At 52.4% G+C, this 17,957-nt stretch overlaps 5 protein-coding genes across 5 annotated transcripts; 4 read left to right on the plus strand and 1 right to left on the minus strand.

Moving 5' to 3' along the window:
* Window positions 1-7,058: 7,058 nt before the first annotated feature.
* LOC147663913 (histone H1.01-like) lies at window positions 7,059-7,782 on the plus strand. The gene has a single exon (XM_086950064.1). The coding sequence runs from the start codon at window positions 7,085-7,087 to the stop codon at window positions 7,730-7,732; it is 648 nt and encodes a 215-aa protein (XP_086806190.1). The 5' UTR covers window positions 7,059-7,084; the 3' UTR covers window positions 7,733-7,782.
* Window positions 7,783-8,005: 223 nt separating this feature from the next.
* Window positions 8,006-9,043, plus strand: LOC147663914 (histone H3-like). Its single transcript, XM_086950091.1, has 2 exons — window positions 8,006-8,017; window positions 8,519-9,043. The coding sequence occupies exons 1-2, from the start codon at window positions 8,006-8,008 to the stop codon at window positions 9,041-9,043; spliced, it is 537 nt and encodes a 178-aa protein (XP_086806217.1).
* A 922-nt stretch (window positions 9,044-9,965) lies between these two features.
* On the minus strand, window positions 9,966-10,346 carry LOC147663915 (histone H2B 1.2-like). Its single transcript, XM_086950092.1, has one exon. It carries the CDS (start codon window positions 10,344-10,346, stop codon window positions 9,966-9,968), a length of 381 nt encoding a protein of 126 aa, XP_086806218.1.
* Window positions 10,347-10,664: 318 nt separating this feature from the next.
* On the plus strand, window positions 10,665-11,132 carry LOC147663916 (histone H2A type 2-C-like). The gene has a single exon (XM_086950069.1). It carries the CDS (start codon window positions 10,676-10,678, stop codon window positions 11,072-11,074), a length of 399 nt encoding a protein of 132 aa, XP_086806195.1. The 5' UTR covers window positions 10,665-10,675; the 3' UTR covers window positions 11,075-11,132.
* A 1,195-nt stretch (window positions 11,133-12,327) lies between these two features.
* Window positions 12,328-12,694, plus strand: LOC147663917 (histone H4). The gene has a single exon (XM_086950030.1). The coding sequence runs from the start codon at window positions 12,345-12,347 to the stop codon at window positions 12,654-12,656; it is 312 nt and encodes a 103-aa protein (XP_086806156.1). The 5' UTR covers window positions 12,328-12,344; the 3' UTR covers window positions 12,657-12,694.
* Window positions 12,695-17,957: the final 5,263 nt, after the last annotated feature.

A 17,957-nucleotide genomic window follows, 5' to 3' on the forward strand; every position in this document is an offset into this window, starting at 1 on the left:
GACTACTTACAGCATCCAGGCACCAGTTTTACTGATTCTTGTGACATTTGGAGGTGTTAACTTTCAAAGGGTATGAAGTTGTACCTTCTACCCAGGGTTATGGAGCTCCGCGCAGGGTAAGATTTCAGGTATCACCCCTGCCTGCATGTGTGAATAACCAACCCATCTCAGACACCACAAAGTGTATTTAACCCCTTTACAGTTACAGGGAAAGGTCTGCAAGGCCTTGGGCCTACCTCCAGCCTCCAGGCAGCAGTTTTAATGAATCTTGTGACATTTGGAGGTGTTAAGCTTCAAGGGGATGAAGTTGTACCTTCTACCCAGGGTTATGGAGCTCCGCGCAGGGTAAGATTCGAGATTACACCCCTAGCTGGAGGTTTGAAAACAAAGCACTTCATATACTCAGCAAAGTGTATTTAACTACTTTGCAGTTACAGGAAAAGTCCTGCAAGGCATTGGGACTACTTCCAGCATCCAGGCACCAGTTTTGATGAATCTTGAGACATTTGGAGGTGTTAAGCTTCAAGGGGATGAAGTTGTACATTCTACCCAGGGTTGTGGAGCTCCGCGCAGGGTAAGATTCCAGATTACACCCCTAGCTGGAGGTTTGAAAACAAAGCACTTCATATACTCAGCAAAGTGTATTTAACTCCTCTGCAGTTCCAGGAAAAGGCCTGCAAGGCCTTGGGCCTACTTACAGCATCCAGGCACCAGTTTTACTGATACTTGTGACATTTGGAGGTGTTAACTTTCAAAGGGTATGAAGTTGTACCTTCTACCCAGGGTTATGGAGCTCCGCGCAGGGTAAGATTTCAGGTATCACCCCTGCCTGGATGTGTGAATAACCAACACATCTCAGACACCACAGAGTGTATTTAACCCCTTTACAGTTACAGGGAAAGGTCTGCAAGGCCTTGGGCCTACCTCTAGTCTCCAGGCAGCAGTTTTAGTGAATCTTGCGACATTTGGAGGTGTTAAGCTTCAAGGGGAAGAAGTTGTACCTTCTACCCAGGGTTGTGGAGCTCCGCGCAGGGTAAGATTCCAGATTACACCCCTAGCTGGAGGTTTGAAAACAAAGCACTTCATATACTCAACAAAGTGTATTTAACTCCTCTGCAGTTCCAGGAAAAGGCCTGCAAGGCCTTGGGCCTACTTACAGCATCCAGGCACCAGTTTTACTGAAACTTGGGACATTTGGAGGTGTTAAGCTTCAAGGGGATTAAGTTGTTCTTCTACCCAGAGTTATGGAGCTCCGCGCCGGGTAAGATTCCAGATTTCCCCCCTACTGCACGTTTGAAAAGAAAGCACTTTACATACTCAGCACAGTGTATTTTTCTCTTTTGCGGTTCCAGGAAAAGGCCTGCAAGGCCTTGGGCCTACTTCCAGCATCCAGGCACCAGTTTTGATGAATCTTGTGACATTTGGAGGTGTTAAGCATCAAGGGGATGAAGTTGTACCTTCTACCCAGGGTTATGGAGCTCGGCGCAGGGTAAGATTTCAGATGTCACCCCTAGCTGGATGTGTGAATAACCAACACATTACAGACACCACAAAGTGTATTTAACCCCTTTACAGTTACAGGGAAAGGTCTGCAAGGCCTTGGGCCTACCCCCAGCCTCCAGGCAGCAGTTTTAATGAATCTTGTGACATTTGGAGGTGTTAAGCTTCAAGGGGATGAAGTTGTACCTTCTACCCAGGGTTATGGAGCTCCGCGCAGGGTAAGATTCCAGATTTCACCCCTAGCTGCACGTTTGAAAAGAAAGCACTTTACATACTCAGCAAAGTGTATTTAACTCATTTAGAGTAACAGGAAAAGGCCTGCAAGGCCTTGGGCCTACTTCCAGCATCCAGGCACCAGTTGTACTGATACTTGTGACATTTGGAGGTGTTAACTTTCAAAGGGTATGAAGTTGTACCTTCTACCCAGGGTTATGGAGCTCCGCGCAGGGTAAGATTTTAGGTATCACCCCTGCCTGGATGTGTGAATAACCAACACATCTCAGACAACACAAAGTTTATTTAACCCCTTTACAGTTAGAGGGAAAGGTCTGCAAGGCCTTGGGCCTACCTCAAGCCTCCTGGCAGCAGTTTTAATGAATCTTGTGACATTTGGAGGTGTTAAGCTTCAAGGGGATGAAGTTGTACCTTCTACCCAGAGTTATGGAGCTCCGCACCGGGTAAGATTCCAGATTTTACCCTTAGCTGCACGTTTGAAAATAAAGCACTTTACATACTCAGCACAGTGTATTTATCTCCTTTGCAGGTCCAGGAAAAGGCCTGCAAGGCCTTGGGCCTACTTCCAGCATCCAGGCACCAGTTTTGATGAATCTTGTGACATTTGGAGGTGTTAAGCTTCAAGGGGATGAAGTTGTCCCTTCTACCCAGGGTTATGGAGCTCCGCGCAGGGTAAGATTTCAGATGTCACCCCTAGCTGGATGTGTGAATAACCAACACATTACAGACACCTCAAAGTGTATTTAACCCCTTTACAGTTACAGGGAAAGGTCTGCAAGGCCTTGGGCCTACCTCCAGCCTCCAGGCAGCAGTTTTAATGAATCTTGTGACATTTGGAGGTGTTAAGCTTCAAGGGGATGAAGTTGTACCTTCTACCCAGGGTTGTGGAGCTCCGCGCAGGGTAAGATTCCAGATTACACCCCTAGCTGGAGGTTTGAAAACAAAGCACTTCATATACTCAGCAAAGTGTATTTAACTCCTCTGCAGTTCCTGGAAAAGGCCTGCAAGGCCTTGGGCCTACTTACAGCATCCAGGCACCAGTTTTACTGATACTTGTGACATTTGGAGGTGTTAACTTTCAAAGGGTATGAAGTTGTACCTTCTACCCAGGGTTATGGAGCTCCGCGCAGGGTAAGATTTCAGGTATCACCCCTGCCTGGATGTGTGAATAACCAACACATCTCAGACACCACAGAGTGTATTTAACCCCTTTACAGTTACAGGGAAAGGTCTGCAAGGCCTTGGGCCTACCTCTAGTCTCCAGGCAGCAGTTTTAGTGAATCTTGCGACATTTGGAGGTGTTAAGGTTCAAGGGGAAGAAGTTGTACCTTCTACCCAGGGTTGTGGAGCTCCGCGCAGGGTAAGATTCCAGATTACACCCCTAGCTGGAGGTTTGAAAACAAAGCACTTCATATACTCAACAAAGTGTATTTAACTCCTCTGCAGTTCCAGGAAAAGGCCTGCAAGGCCTTGGGCCTACTTACAGCATCCAGGCACCAGTTTTACTGAAACTTGGGACATTTGGAGGTGTTAAGCTTCAAGGGGATGAAGTTGTACCTTCTACCCAGGGTTATGGAGCTCCGCGCAGATTAAGATTCCATATTACACCCCTAGCTGAAGGTTTGAAAACAAAGCACTTCATATACTCAGCAAAGTGTATTTAACTACTTTGCAGTTACAGGAAAAGTCCTGCAAGGCATTGGGACTACTTACAGCATCCAGGCACCAATTGTACTGATACCTGTGACATTTAGTGGTGTTAAGCTTCAAGGGGAAGTAGTCACACCTTCTACCCAGGGTTAAGGAGCTCAGCGCAGGGTAAGATTTCAGGTTATTCCTCTTGCTGGAGCTGATAAAGCACAACACTTCACATGCTCAATAAAGTGTACTTCACTCCTTTACAGTATCAAAACATGGCCTTTTGCCTGTTTCCAGCCTCCAGGCACCTGTGTTTTTAAAACTTGTGACATTTGGAGGTGTTCAGCTTCAAGGGGATGTAGTCGCACCTTCTACCCAGTGTAATGGAGCTCCGCGCAGGGTAAGATTTCAGGTTTCACCCCAGGCTGGAGGTGTGAAAATAGAACACTTACCATACACACCAAAGTGCATTTAACTCCTTTACAGTGTCGGAGCTAGGCCTGCAAGGCCCTGGGTGTGTTTCCAGCCTTCTGGCACCAGTTTTACCGATACCTAAGTCATTTGGGGTTGTTAGGCTACAAGGGTATGAAGTCACACTGTCTACCCAGGGTCATGGAGCTCAGCGCAGGGTAAGATTTCAGGTTTCACCCCTGCTGGAGGTGTTAAAGCAAAACACTTCACATGCCCAATACAGTGTATTTCACTCCTTCACAGTATCAGGAAAGGCCTGCAAGGCCTTGGGCCTACTTCCAGCCTCCAGGCATCAGTTGTACTGATAGTTGTGACATTTGTAGGTGTTCAACTTCAAGGGGATGAAGACGCACCTTCTACCCAGGGTTATGGAGCTCAGCGCAGGGTAAGATTACAGATTTCACCCCTAGCTGCACGTTTGAAACGAAAGCACTTTACATACTCAGCAAAGTGTATTTAACTCCTTTGCAGTAACAGGAAAAGGCCTGCAAGGCCTTGGGCCTACTTCCAGCCTTCAGGCACCAATTTTACTGATATCTGTGACATTTGGTGGTGTTAAGCTTCAAGGGGAGTAAGTCACACCTTCTACCCAGGGTTAAGGAGCTCCGCGCAGGGTAAGATTTCTGGTTATTCCCCTGGCTAGAGGTGTGAAAAGAAAACCCTTCACATGGTCAATAAAGTGAAGTGCACCCCTTTACAGTATCAGGACAAGGCCTGCAAGGCCTTGTGCTTGTTTCCTGGCTCCGGGCACCAGTTTTACTGATGCTTGTGACATATGCAGGTTTTCAACTTCAAGGGGATGAACTGGCACCTACTACCCAGGGATATGGAGCTCAGCGCAGGGTAAGATTTCAGGTTTCACCCCTGGCTGGAGGTGTGAAAACAAAACACTTCACATGCCCAATGAAGTGTATTTCACCCCTTTGCATTATCAGGAAAGGCATGCAATGCCTTTGGCCTATTTCTAACCTCCAGGCACCATTTTTTGTGACACATGTAACATTTGGAGATGTTAATCTTCAAAGGGATACAGTTGCTCCTTCTACCCAGGGCTATGGAACTACGCGCAGGGGGAGATTGCAGGTTTTCCCCTTGGATGCAGGCGGAGAGGTAAAACGCTTCCCTCAAATCCAAGGGGAAAGGCTGCAATCTTACCCTATGCCGAGCTCCGTAGTTCTGGGTAGAAGGAGTGCCATTGTCCCCTTGCAGCTGAGCACATCATAATTTCACAATTATCACTAAAACGTGTGTTTGGTGAATAGAAATGTGCCCATGTCTCTGCAGGCCAAGGCATGATATTTCAAATGGGTGCATGTACCTTTTAGGCTAGGTGAAGTGTTTTCATTTCTTCACCTCCACCCGTGAGGGAAATGTTGAATCTTGCCCTGCGTGGAGCTCCAAATCCCTGGGTAGAAGGAGTGACTTAGTGCCCTTGAATCGGAAAACCCCATAATGTCACAAATATCACTAAAGCAGGTCCCTGGAGGCTAGAAATGCCCCAGTGCCCTGAAGGCTCTATTCTGATATGGTGACTGTTTTTTTGTGCAGTTTTGGTCCATGTGAAGTATTTTATTCTTACACCTCCATCCCAGGGAAAGGCGTGAAATCTTTCCCTGTGCGGAGCTCCATATCTCGGGGTAGAAGGACTGACTTTGTCCCCTTGATTCTGGAAACCTCATTGTGTCAGATATATTACTAGAACAGGTTCCTGGAAGCTAGGAATGGGCCTGGGTACCTGAAGGGTAAGATCTGAAACTGTGAATGGTGTTCATGTACGTTTTGGACTATGTGAAGTGTTTTCTTTGTGTTTCCTTCTACCTACATATAAGGCGAAACCCTGTAATTAGACCTCAATCAGGCTGCCATGCGCAGAATCTGATTTGTGGGCACAGGTCGCACTCTTGACATCCCATTTGATTCAGGAGTGGTCCCCACCCCAGCCATCGAGCTCAATACAACAGTGATAGTCAAAGGCCTCACTCTGTAGTGTGGGATGTATGTTGTAACAATCAGATTGCGGTACATTACATTGCTGTTTTAGGGGCTTTCCACGACTTGCGCGGGAGGGCGCTCTACACTCAGGAATAGTATGATTTACTATTCCAACTCCAGCCTAAGTAAGGTAGGGAAGGTGTTGGAATTGCAAATCGCACTATTCCTTAGTCTAGTGCGCCCTCCCGTGCAAGTCGTGGAGAAGACTTGCGTTGTAAATGCAGCGATCGAAATGTACAGCGGTGTTTTGACCGCGTTGTTATGGTCGGGTCCCGTCCAAAGATGTCACCTGAGATGTAAACCTAACTCCAGCTGTGAAAATCAGCTCAGCAGAGGGCCTCCGTGCAGGTACTGGGGTCACCGTTTCAGGTGCATTCACACCCTCTGCTCTCACTCTGGGTGCCATTAAGCATGTAGGTCTGACTCGGCCGCCTGCCTCTATGGTGTCACTGTGTGTTTATTATGTTTACTGTGCCCCCGTCTCGTCCAGCTCGGTGCTTGGCAGTGAATGCCCTCGGCCTGCATGTGAAGCTACCAGCGCGCAGCCGCCTTGTGATGCCCGTGAGTCTTGATGCCGGACCGTGCCCCGCTGCTTGTGAAAGTCCCCCCGGCTGCCCCGGAGCCTTGGGTGCCACAGCCGAGGGTGCAGGCGCGCGGCGAGGGCCCCCCTGGCCCCCGGGGGGCCGGGTCTCTCTGGCGTTGTCTCCGCTCCCCGCGCTCGGCCGGCGGAGCCCTGTGTTACTTCGGCCCGGTGCAGGAGGCGCTCCCCGCGGCCCCCGGAGCCCCATGGTGACTCCACTTGGCCCGCTCCCTGCAGGAGGCCCCTCCCGCCCGCGGGCCGCCGCTCCCGGCCTCAGAGCGCGAGGGTGGACCGGGGAAAAGGGTCCCGGAGCCCGGGATTCCGGTCACGGAGGCGTCAGCCACCGGGGGAGGGCAGAGATTCACGGCGGATTGCAAGCCTCTGTGGACGGGGTCGGCTGAAACGGGGGCGGGCACGGGAAGGGGCTGAAGCTGGGCTTCTTTTCATGTGTGCACGGGAGCGTGTGTTTAACGGATTGTGGTTTAAAACTTTGAAACTCCGATGGTAGGAAACACAAATGTCAGCTCGGAGCAGAGAGCCGAGTGCGCCTCGCACAGCCCTCTCTCCTCGGGACCAATCAGGGGCTGGCTCCTCCCTATATATGCACGGGGCTCGGGCCGAGGTACATTTCCGTTCTGTGACAGCGTCAGCGTCGAGACTTGCATAGCAATGGCAGAAACCGCTCCAGCCGCCGCGGCTCCTCCCGCTGAGGTCGCCCCCAAGAAGAAGCAGAAGAAAGCAGCGGGGGCCTCCAAGGCCAAGAAGCCTTCCGGTCCCAGCGTGTCCGATCTCATCCTGAAGTGCGTGACCGCCTCGGCCGAGAGGAAGGGAGTCTCCCTGGTGGCCCTGAAGAAGGCGCTGACCGCCGCCGGCTACGATGCGGACAAGAACAAGAGCCGCGTCAAGGTCTCCCTCAAGAGCCTGGTCAGCAAAGGCGCCCTAGCTCAGCTGAAGGGCACCGGGGCCTCCGGATCCTTCAAGGTGAATAAGAAGCAGCTGGAAGGTAAGAAGGCGGCCAAGAAGTCAGCCTCCAAGACCAAGAAGCCAGCCGCCAAGAAAGCAGCCCCTGCCGCCAAGAAGCCCAAAAAGGCTCCCGCGGGGGTCAAGAAGAGCCCGAAGAAGGTCAAGAAGCCAGCAGCAGCCAAGAGCCCCAAGAAGCCCAAGGCTGCCCCCGCCAAGAAGGCTGCCAAGAGCCCAGCGAAAGCCAAGGCGGCGAAGCCCAAAGTAGCCAAGAAAAGCCCTGCCAAGGTAGTCAAACCCAAGGCAGCCAAGCCCAAAGCAGCGAAGCCCAAAAAGGCAGCGCCCAAGAAGAAGTAAGGGCTTGCACCGAGACACTGCAAACACAACGGCTCTTTTAAGGGCCACCACCCTGTCTAGAAGAGAGCGTGTTCATCCCCACCTTTGCACCCACCCAATGCCCCACTTCTCAAAAATAAACCGCACAATGCATCCATAGCGCACCTTTCCACGCGCGAGTGCCGCGTGTGATCTTGGCCATATAAACGGCTCTTTCGGGGCTGCGTGGATTGAAATCGGTATAACATAGACAATAAGGGGGTCTGGGAGTTATAAGACCTCCGTTTATAATGCATGTGCAATAACGTGTGTGTCTCGGTGCTTTCACTGTACCCGGGCAGACTCGATGTAGTGTCTGCATAAAGCAGAGGATTGTGCTCTTTCAATCGAGCAGCAGGTAACGGGGGAGTGTTCCAGGGTGAGCAGGGGCGGGTAAGAAGGGGGTCTGGGAGTCATAAGACCGGGGTTTATTATAAACGTGTGTGTGTGTGTGTGTTGGTGCTTTCACTGTACCCGGGCAGACTCGAGCGCAGGTAACGGGGGAGTGTTCCAGGGTGATAAGGGCAGTGTGCTTATGACATCTCGGGCTCCTCTCCCGGGGGACCGGGGTCGAGTCGTCGGCGTGACTAGTAGTGGATGGACGGACACGGAGACAAAGGCTGGCCGAGGCGCGGGCTCCGGCTCCGGCTCCAACTCACGTCATTCAACCGGAGGCTTCTCTTTTATCCACAGCTCATTGGACAGCTAGGCTGCAGCCTCCCGTTCAGTAACCAATCGTTGTACACCGCGGGCTATTTTCGAACGTAGGGCGGTCTCTTCAGCCAACCAGAGCAGCCCTCCGTCTGTGAGGGCATAAATAGAGCTCTTTCCCCGGTAGACGCCATTCTTCCTCGCTCGTCGCTGAGAGAGACCGCTCCCGCCATGGCCCGCACCAAGCAGACAGCCCGCAAGTCCACCGGCGGCAAAGCGCCCCGCAAGCAGCTGGCCACCAAGGCAGCTCGCAAGAGCGCGCCTGCCACCGGGGGAGTCAAGAAGCCTCACCGCTACCGGCCCGGCACCGTGGCTCTCCGCGAGATCCGCCGCTACCAGAAGTCCACCGAGCTCCTCATCCGCAAGCTGCCCTTCCAGCGCTTGGTGAGGGAGATCGCCCAGGACTTCAAGACCGATCTGCGCTTCCAGAGCTCCGCCGTCATGGCCCTGCAGGAGGCAAGCGAGGCCTACCTGGTCGGGCTCTTCGAGGACACCAACCTGTGCGCCATCCACGCCAAGAGGGTGACCATCATGCCCAAGGACATCCAGCTGGCCCGTCGCATCCGAGGCGAGAGAGCCTAAGGAGACAGACCGACCCGAACAACCACCACAACGGCTCTTTTAAGGGCCACCACCCTGTCACCTTTGAGCTTCTCTTATCTGCCATGGCATGGCCTACAGGTTAGGGAGGAGGGGCTGTGAATACCACGAGCACCGGGCAACTTATACCGCTTCTGGGGAAACCAGAGCACTCGGTGTCCACAGTGCACAAACACCTCTTCCACGTGCCCTTCATTTGAAGCGTTGTTTGGGTAGAGGGTTGTGGTAGGGATCCGCGGGTCACAAGCCACCGCTTTTGGGCATCTGTGCTCCCGGTACATCGGGTTCTGAGAGTACCACGAGTACTGGGCAACTTATACAGGCTCTGGGGGTGACCAGAGCCTTCCGTCTTCACAGTGCACAAACACCTCGTCAATGTGCCCATCATTTAATGGCGGCAGGGATCCGCTGGTCACAAGCCAGCGCTATGAGGCATCTGGGCTCCCGGTACATGGGGTTCATGTGTCTGATTTCGGTAGCGTTTGCCCCGGGGCGTATTGTAGCCGTTCCCCTGGGTCTGGAAATACAAACACAACGCTAATTAAACCGGCACACATTAAAGCTGCTCGCCCATAACATGGAAAGCAAATTGCCCGGGAGTAGCTGTGTGAATTGCCAGCAGGTTTATATAACGTCATCGTTACATTACAGTGCATAGGTGGCACGTGGTCCCAGGGAGGGCTCATTCATATAGACATGTTTATTGAAAGAGGCAAAACGGGCTGCCTGCTCCATCGTCCCTCGGTGTGCAGCAAACCCCGGGAGAGCGGCGCTATCTGCGCTCAACATTACCCTTATAAAAACACATATTCTTCTGTCATACTAGGGTTACATTAGCTCTTAGGGGAGGAAGTGGTTGGCCCTTAAAAGAGCCGTTGTGTTCGTTGGGGTGCGCCTGGAAGCCTTACTTGGCGCTGGTGTACTTGGTGACGGCCTTGGTGCCCTCCGACACGGCGTGCTTGGCCAGCTCTCCGGGCAGCAGAAGGCGGACTGCGGTCTGGATCTCCCGTGAGGTGATGGTGCGCCGCGAGTTGTAGAGAGCCAGTTTGGAAGACTCTGCAGCGACGCGCTCAAAGATGTCGTTCACGAAGGAGTTCATGATGCCCATGGCCTTGGAAGAGATGCCGGTGTCCGGGTGCACCTGCTTCATCACTTTGTAAATGTAGATGGCATAGCTTTCCTTCCTGCTCCTCTTGCGTTTCTTACCGTCCTTCTTGGGCGGCTTGGAGAGCGCTTTCTTGGAGCCCTTCTTGGGAGCCGGCGCGGACTTGGCTGGTTCAGGCATGGTCGAGGATCTTTCACCGCGTGCTGTGGAGCCGAGAGAAATCATGTTTGGGCGGCCGCACTTGTATTTATAGCCAGGGCGTGCAAAGCAGCTTCTTCCCGGCTCTCCCTTCTCATTGGCAGGTATAGGCCGGGCCCCCACTTCCTATTGTAATGCGGTTCTGGGACACTGATTGGCTAAACCATAGCACGCCTTCCTCCAATGAGAAGTACTATCAACGACTAGCTGTCAACCAATCAGACGCACCCGAAGTCTTTATATTACCGAGTCCAGCAAAAAGAGCAGTATCATTCTCGCTGTTGTGTGACTGAGACTTTACATCGATCGCCATGTCTGGACGCGGAAAGCAGGGAGGAAAGGCCCGCGCCAAGGCCAAGACACGCTCTTCCAGAGCCGGGCTCCAGTTCCCCGTGGGCCGTGTGCACAGACTGCTCCGTAAGGGAAGCTACGCCGAGAGGGTGGGCGCCGGTGCCCCCGTCTATCTGGCTGCAGTGCTGGAGTACCTGACCGCCGAGATCCTGGAGCTGGCTGGCAACGCCGCCCGGGACAACAAGAAGACCCGCATCATCCCCAGACACCTCCAGCTGGCCATCCGCAACGACGAGGAGCTGAACAAGCTGCTGGGCCGAGTCACCATCGCCCAGGGAGGAGTCCTGCCCAACATCCAGGCCGTGCTGCTGCCCAAGAAAACCGAGAGCCACAAGGCACAGGGCAAAGCAAGCAAGTAAAGGCCCGCAGACCCCCGTGGAAACACACCCTAAACACAAAGGCTCTTTTCAGGGCCATCCACAGACTCCATCAAAGAGCGTATCCGTGCCGAGGTGTTACTCTGGCGGCTTCATAGATGCGGCAGCGCCCGCGCCGTCGCTTCATAGGTGGGACACACTCCAAGCCCTCGGCCCTGCATATAAATGTTGCCCCCGTCCCCAAAGCCCAGCTTCGAGTCCGATATCCATAATGTTTTTTCTAATAAAAATCCTATATTTATTTGGCATCTTTTTGGGGCAGACGACACAACCGGGCGCGAGATGGGGACCGTTACGGGATTGCAGGCGGCCAGACACAGCGGGGTGGTGCCGGTGAGGCCTTTAACGTGTGTTGGGCTCCATTAAACATGTCCGAGGCTTCTGTTCATATTGGGAGGGGGCGCCGAAAGAGAGGGTTAGGCGGGCCGCGGTCACAAGTAGGGGCCGGGAAGAGAGGTGCCTTGGGCTCGAGACGTGGACAGTGTTACGGGGTTGCAGGCAGTCACACACAGCGGGGAGGAGCCGGTGTGGGCTCCATTGAAACATGTCCTAAGCATCTGTTCATATTGGGAGGGGCACGGAACGAGAGGGTTAGGCGGGCCGCGGTCACAAGTGGGGGCCGGGAAAAGGGGTGCCTTGGGCGCGAGACTTGGACAGTGTTACGGGGTTGCAGGCGGTGTCACACAGCGGGGTGGTGCCGGTGTAGGGCTCCATTGAAACAAGTCCGAGGCTTCGGTTCATATTGGGAGGGGGCACCGAACGAGAGGGTTAGGCGGGCTGCGGTCACAAGTGGGGGCCGGGAAGGGAGGTGCCTTGGGCGCGAGACGTGGACGGTGTTACGGGGTTGCAGGCGGTGTCACACAGCGGGGTGGAGCCGGTGTGGGCTCCATTGAAACATGTCCGAGGCTTCGGTTCATCTTGGCAGGGGCACGGAACGAGAGGGTTAGGCGGGCTGCGGTCACAAGTGGGGGCCGGGAAGGGAGGCGTGTGCGTGTGTTTCACTGTGATCTGTGCACTGGCGGCAGCTGCTGAGCCAGCCCGCCATAACAAAGGCGGGCTGGGAGCCCGCTCTTTTTCAAACGGCAACGGCCTCTCCAGCCCCCGCTCCCTGCAGAGGGCGGGCCGGGGCCGGGCTCTCCCGCCACACAGGGGCGGGCACTTGGAGCTCCCGCGCAGGTCCGCTTCTCCTCCATATAACGAGCCGGTGCGGGGCTTGAGCTATCACTTCTGCTCACAGCACCGAGAGGAGAACATGTCTGGACGCGGCAAAGGAGGGAAGGGGCTCGGCAAAGGCGGCGCCAAGAGGCACCGCAAGGTGCTCCGGGACAACATCCAGGGCATCACCAAGCCGGCCATTCGCCGCCTGGCGCGCCGTGGCGGAGTCAAGCGCATCTCCGGCCTCATCTACGAGGAGACCCGCGGAGTGCTGAAGGTTTTCCTGGAGAACGTGATCCGGGACGCCGTCACCTACACCGAGCACGCCAAGAGGAAGACCGTCACCGCCATGGATGTGGTCTATGCCCTGAAGCGCCAGGGCCGCACCCTCTACGGATTCGGCGGTTAAACACTCGACTTGCCCACGGAAAAAAAAGACAAAACAACCCAAAGGCTCTTTTAAGAGCCGACCACCATGTCTTGTGAGAGCTGGGTCTATGAACTATTATTCCCGCAGCGCAGGGCTCCTATCTAGGCCCCCACTCGGTCGGGAGGGGAGGATGGAGGGAACCCGGGGATTTGCTCCGCAGCCACTCTGCTCGGGAAGGCGGGTTCAGCCCGGCCCAGGGTCCGCCACCGTAGAGCCCTAAACTGGTAACCTAAGGCGGGTTCAGGGGACCTACATCATGGAGCCATGGACTGGGGACCTAAGGCGTGTGTAGCCCGCCCCAGGGTCTCTTTATCCTGAGGCCCGAAACTGGGTAGATAAGGCAGGTTTAGCACGGCACAGGGCTCCGCCATCATGGAGCCCTGGACTGGGGACCTAAGGCGTGTTTATCCCTGCCCAGGGGCCCGCCATCATGGAGCCCTGGACTGGGGACCATAAGGCGTGTTTAGCCCGCCCCAGGGTCCCGTTGTCCTTGGCCCCGAAACCGGAGAGATAAGGCGTGCTTAGCCCGGCCCCGGGGACCGCCACCATGGAGCCCTGAACTGGTAACCTAAGGCGGGTTCAGCCCGGTTCAGGGGCCCACCGTCATGGAGCCCTGGACTGGGGACCTAAGGCGTGTGTAGACCGCCCCAGGGTCCCGTTATCCTGGGGCGACGAAACTCGGGAGATAAGGCAGGTTTAGCCCTGCCCAGGGGCCCGCCGTCTTGGAGGCCTGGACTGGGGGACCTATGCCGACTATTAAGCCCCCACGTAGTGGGGGGTTACAGCACCAGAGCGGGAGACAAAGTTGGAGTTAACGCGGCGGTTCCGCCGATCGGCCATCTGGTCGCATGGCTCAGTGGGCCATCTGGTCGCACCGTTGTGCAGTGACCAGATGGCCCAGTGAGCCTGGCGACCAGATGGCCGGGCGGCGGAACGGCCGCGCTAACTCCAACTTTGTCTCCTGCCCAGGCTCTGTAAGCCCCCACTGCGTGGGGGCTTAATGGTCGATGAAGTCGAGTTCCCATGCAGGCCCATAGGAAGAGGCTGTGGCATCCTGATTCTTGCGGCGAACCAGCATGACCGTTTACGGGTCCCTGTGGGTCTTTAAGCACCCGTTTCAGTTTTTTTCTGTGTGGACAGTTTGGTTCAAGGGGACAATGGCACTACTTCTACCCAGGGCTGGGGAGCTCCGATTCGGGTAAAATTTTCGGTTTTCCCCCTTGCTGGAGGTAAGCAAAACAGAAAAAAAAACGATATATACAATTTTTTTTGTTTAATTCATTGTATACTAACTCTTCAGGTTCAAGGGGACAAAGTCACTTTTCCTACCCAGGGCTGGTGAGCTCCGATTCGGGTAACATTTCCGGTTTCCCCCCTTAGCTGGAGGTCGGCCCAAAAAAAAAAAAAAAAAACCTACAAACACATATTTCTATTGTATTGTATTTTTTTTACTATATATAAACATTTTTTTTTTTTTTTTAACTCTCTAGGTTCAAGGGGACAAAGTCACTGTTTCTACCCGAGGCTATGGAGCTCCGATTCGGGTAACATTTCCGGTTTTCCCCCTTAGCTGGAGGTAAGCAAAAAAAAACTATATATACACTTTTTTTTTTAAATTGATTTTATACCAACTCTTTAGGTTCAAGGGGACAAAGTCACTTTTCCTACCCAGGGCTGGTGAGCTCCGATTCGGGTAACATTTCCGGTTTTCCCCCTTAGCTGGAGGTCTGCCAAAAAAAAAATACCTTCATTCAAAAGGTATTTTACATTATCAGATTCTAGCCTTCAGTGTCCCAAGCCCATTTCTAGCCTGCAGGCACAAAGTGGCTATTTCTACACAGGGCTATGGAGCTCCGCGCAGGGTGAGATTCACCCCTGTTACAGTATCAGCACAAGGCTGTGGGCCTGTTTAGTGATAATTGTAACATTTGGTTGAGTTCATCTTCAAAGGGATACAGTTGCTCCTACTAACCTTGGCTATGGAGCTCCGCGCAGGGTAAGATTTCGGGTTATACCCCTGGCTGGAGGTTTGATAAGAAAACACTTTACATGGTCAAAGTGTATTTCACCCCTTTATAGCATCAGGACAAGGCCTTGGGCCTGTCTCCAGCCACCTGTTTTTGTGATGCTTGCCTGCCTAGATGTGTGAAAACCCAACAAATCACATACACAACAGAGTGTATTTAACCCCTGTACAGTTACAGGGAAAGGTCTGCAAGGCCTTGGGCCTACCTCCAGCCTCCCGGCAGCAGTTTTAATGAATCTTGTGACATTAGGAGGTGTTAAGCTTCAAGGGGATGAAGTTGTACCTTCTACCCAGGGTTATGGAGCTCCGCGCAGGGTAAGATTCGAGATTACACCCCTAGCTGGAGGTTTGAAAACAAAGCACTTCATATACTCAACAAAGTGTATTTAACTCCTCTGCAGTTCCAGGAAAAGGCCTGCAAGGCCTTGGGCCTACTTACAGCATCCAGGCACCAGTTTTACTGAATCTTGTGACATTTGGAGGTGTTAAGCTTCAAGGGGATGAAGTTGTACCTTCTACCCAGGGTTATGGAGCTCCGCGCAGGGTAAGATTCGAGATTACACCCCTAGCTGGAGGTTTGAAAACAAAGCACTTCATATACTCAGCAAAGTGTATTTAACTACTTTGCAGTTACAGGAAAAGTCCTGCAAGGCATTGGGACTACTTCCAGCATCCAGGCACCAGTTTTGATGAATCTTGTGACATTTGGAGGTGTTAAGCTTCAAGGGGATGAAGTTGTACCTTCTACCCAGGGTTATGGAGCTCCGCGCAGGGTAAGATTTCAGATGTCACCTCTAGCTGGATGTGTGAATAACCAACACATTACTGACACCACAAAGTGTATTTATCCCCTTTACAGTTACAGGGAAAGGTCTGCAAGGCCTTGGGCTTACCTCTAGCCTCCAGGCAGCAGTTTTAATGAATCTTGTGACATTTGGAGGTGTTAAGCTTCAAGGGGATGAAGTTGTACCTTTTGCCCAGGGTTATGGAGCTCTGCGCAGGGTAAGATTCCAGATTTCACCCATAGCTGGATGTTTGAAAACAAAGCACTTCAAATACTCAGCAAAGTGTATTTAACTACTTTGCAGTTACAGGAAAAGTCCTGCAAGGCCTTGGGGCTACTTCCAGCAACCAGGCACCAGTTTTGATGAATCTTGTGACATTTGGAGGTGTTAAGCTTCAAGGGGATGAAGTTGTCCCTTCTACCCAGGGTTTTGGAGCTCCGCGCAGGGTAAGATTTCAGATGTCACCCCTAGCTGGATGTGTGAATAACCAACACATTACAGACACCACAAAGTGTATTTATCCCCTTTACAGTTACAGGGAAAGGTCTGCAAGGCCTTGGGCTTACCTCTAGCCTCCAGGCAGCAGTTTTAATGAATCTTGTGACATTTGGAGGTGTTAAGCTTCAAGGGGATGAAGTTGTACCTTTTGCCCAGGGTTATGGAGCTCTGCGCAGGGTAAGATTCCAGATTTCACCCATAGCTGGATGTTTGAAAACAAAGCACTTCAAATACTCAGCAAAGTGTATTTAACTACTTTGCAGTTACAGGAAAAGTCCTGCAAGGCCTTGGGGCTACTTCCAGCATCCAGGCACCAGTTTTGATGAATCTTGAGACATTTGGAGGTGTTAAGCTTCAAGGGGATGAAGTTGTACCTTCTACCCAGGGTTGTGGAGCTCCGCGCAGGGTAAGATTCCAGATTACACCCCTAGCTGGAGGTTTGAAAACCAAGCACTTCATATACTCAGCAAAGTGTAATTAACTCATCTGCAGTTCCAGGAAAAGGCCTGCAAGGCCTTGGGCCTACTTACAGCATCCAGGCACCAGTTTTACTGATACTTGTGACATTTGGAGGTGTTAACTTTCAAAGGGTATGAAGTTGTACCTTCTACCCAGGGTTATGGAGCTCCGCGCAGGGTAAGATTTCAGGTATCACCCCTGCCTGGATGTGTGAATAACCAACACATCTCAGACACCACAGAGTGTATTTAACCCCTTTACAGTTACAGGGAAAGGTCTGCAAGGCCTTGGGCCTACCTCTAGTCTCCAGGCAGCAGTTTTAGTGAATCTTGCGACATTTGGAGGTGTTAAGCTTCAAGGGGATGAAGTTGTACCTTCTACCCAGGGTTGTGGAGCTCCGCGCAGGGTAAGATTCCAGATTACACCCCTAGCTGGAGGTTTGAAAACAAAGCACTTCATATACTCAGCAAAGTGTATTTAACTACTTTGCAGTTACAGGAAAAGTCCTGCAAGGCATTGGGACTACTTCCAGCATCCAGGCACCAGTTTTGATGAATCTTGTGACATTTGGAGGTGTTAAGCTTCAAGGGGATGAAGTTGTACCTTCTACCCAGGGTTATGGAGCTCCGCGCAGGGTAAGATTTCAGATGTCACCTCTAGCTGGATGTGTGAATAACCAACACATTACTGACACCACAAAGTGTATTTATCCCCTTTACAGTTACAGGGAAAGGTCTGCAAGGCCTTGGGCTTACCTCTAGCCTCCAGGCAGCAGTTTTAATGAATCTTGTGACATTTGGAGGTGTTAAGCTTCAAGGGGATGAAGTTGTACCTTTTGCCCAGGGTTATGGAGCTCTGCGCAGGGTAAGATTCCAGATTTCACCCATAGCTGGATGTTTGAAAACAAAGCACTTCAAATACTCAGCAAAGTGTATTTAACTACTTTGCAGTTACAGGAAAAGTCCTGCAAGGCCTTGGGCCTACTTCCAGCAACCAGGCACCAGTTTTGATGAATCTTGTGACATTTGGAGGTGTTAAGCTTCAAGGGGATGAAGTTGTACCTTCTACCCAGGGTTATGGAGCTCCGCGCAGGGTAAGATTTCAGATGTCACCCCTAGCTGGATGTGTGAATAACCAACACATTACAGACACCACAAAGTGTATTTAACTCCTTTGCAGTTCCAGGAAAAGGCCTGCAAGGCCTTGGGCCCACCTCCAGCATCCAGGCACCAGTTTTACTGATACTTGTGACATTAGGAGGTGTTAACCTTCAAAGGGTATGAAGTTGTACCTTCTACCCAGGGTTATGGAGCTCCGCGCAGGGTAAGATTTCAGATGTCACCCCTAGCTGGAGGTGTTGAAACAAAACACTTAACAAACTCGGCAAAGTGTATTGAACTCCTTTGCAGTCCCAGGAAAAGGCCTGCCAGGCCTTGGGCCTACTTACAGCATCCAGGCACCAGTTTTGATGAATCTTGTGACATTTGGAGGTGTTAAGCTTCAAGGGGATGA

The sequence above is a fragment of the Lissotriton vulgaris genome, unplaced genomic scaffold, assembly GCF_964263255.1.
Source record: "Lissotriton vulgaris unplaced genomic scaffold, aLisVul1.2 SCAFFOLD_728, whole genome shotgun sequence".
In the NCBI taxonomy this organism is placed as follows: domain Eukaryota; kingdom Metazoa; phylum Chordata; class Amphibia; order Caudata; family Salamandridae; genus Lissotriton; species Lissotriton vulgaris.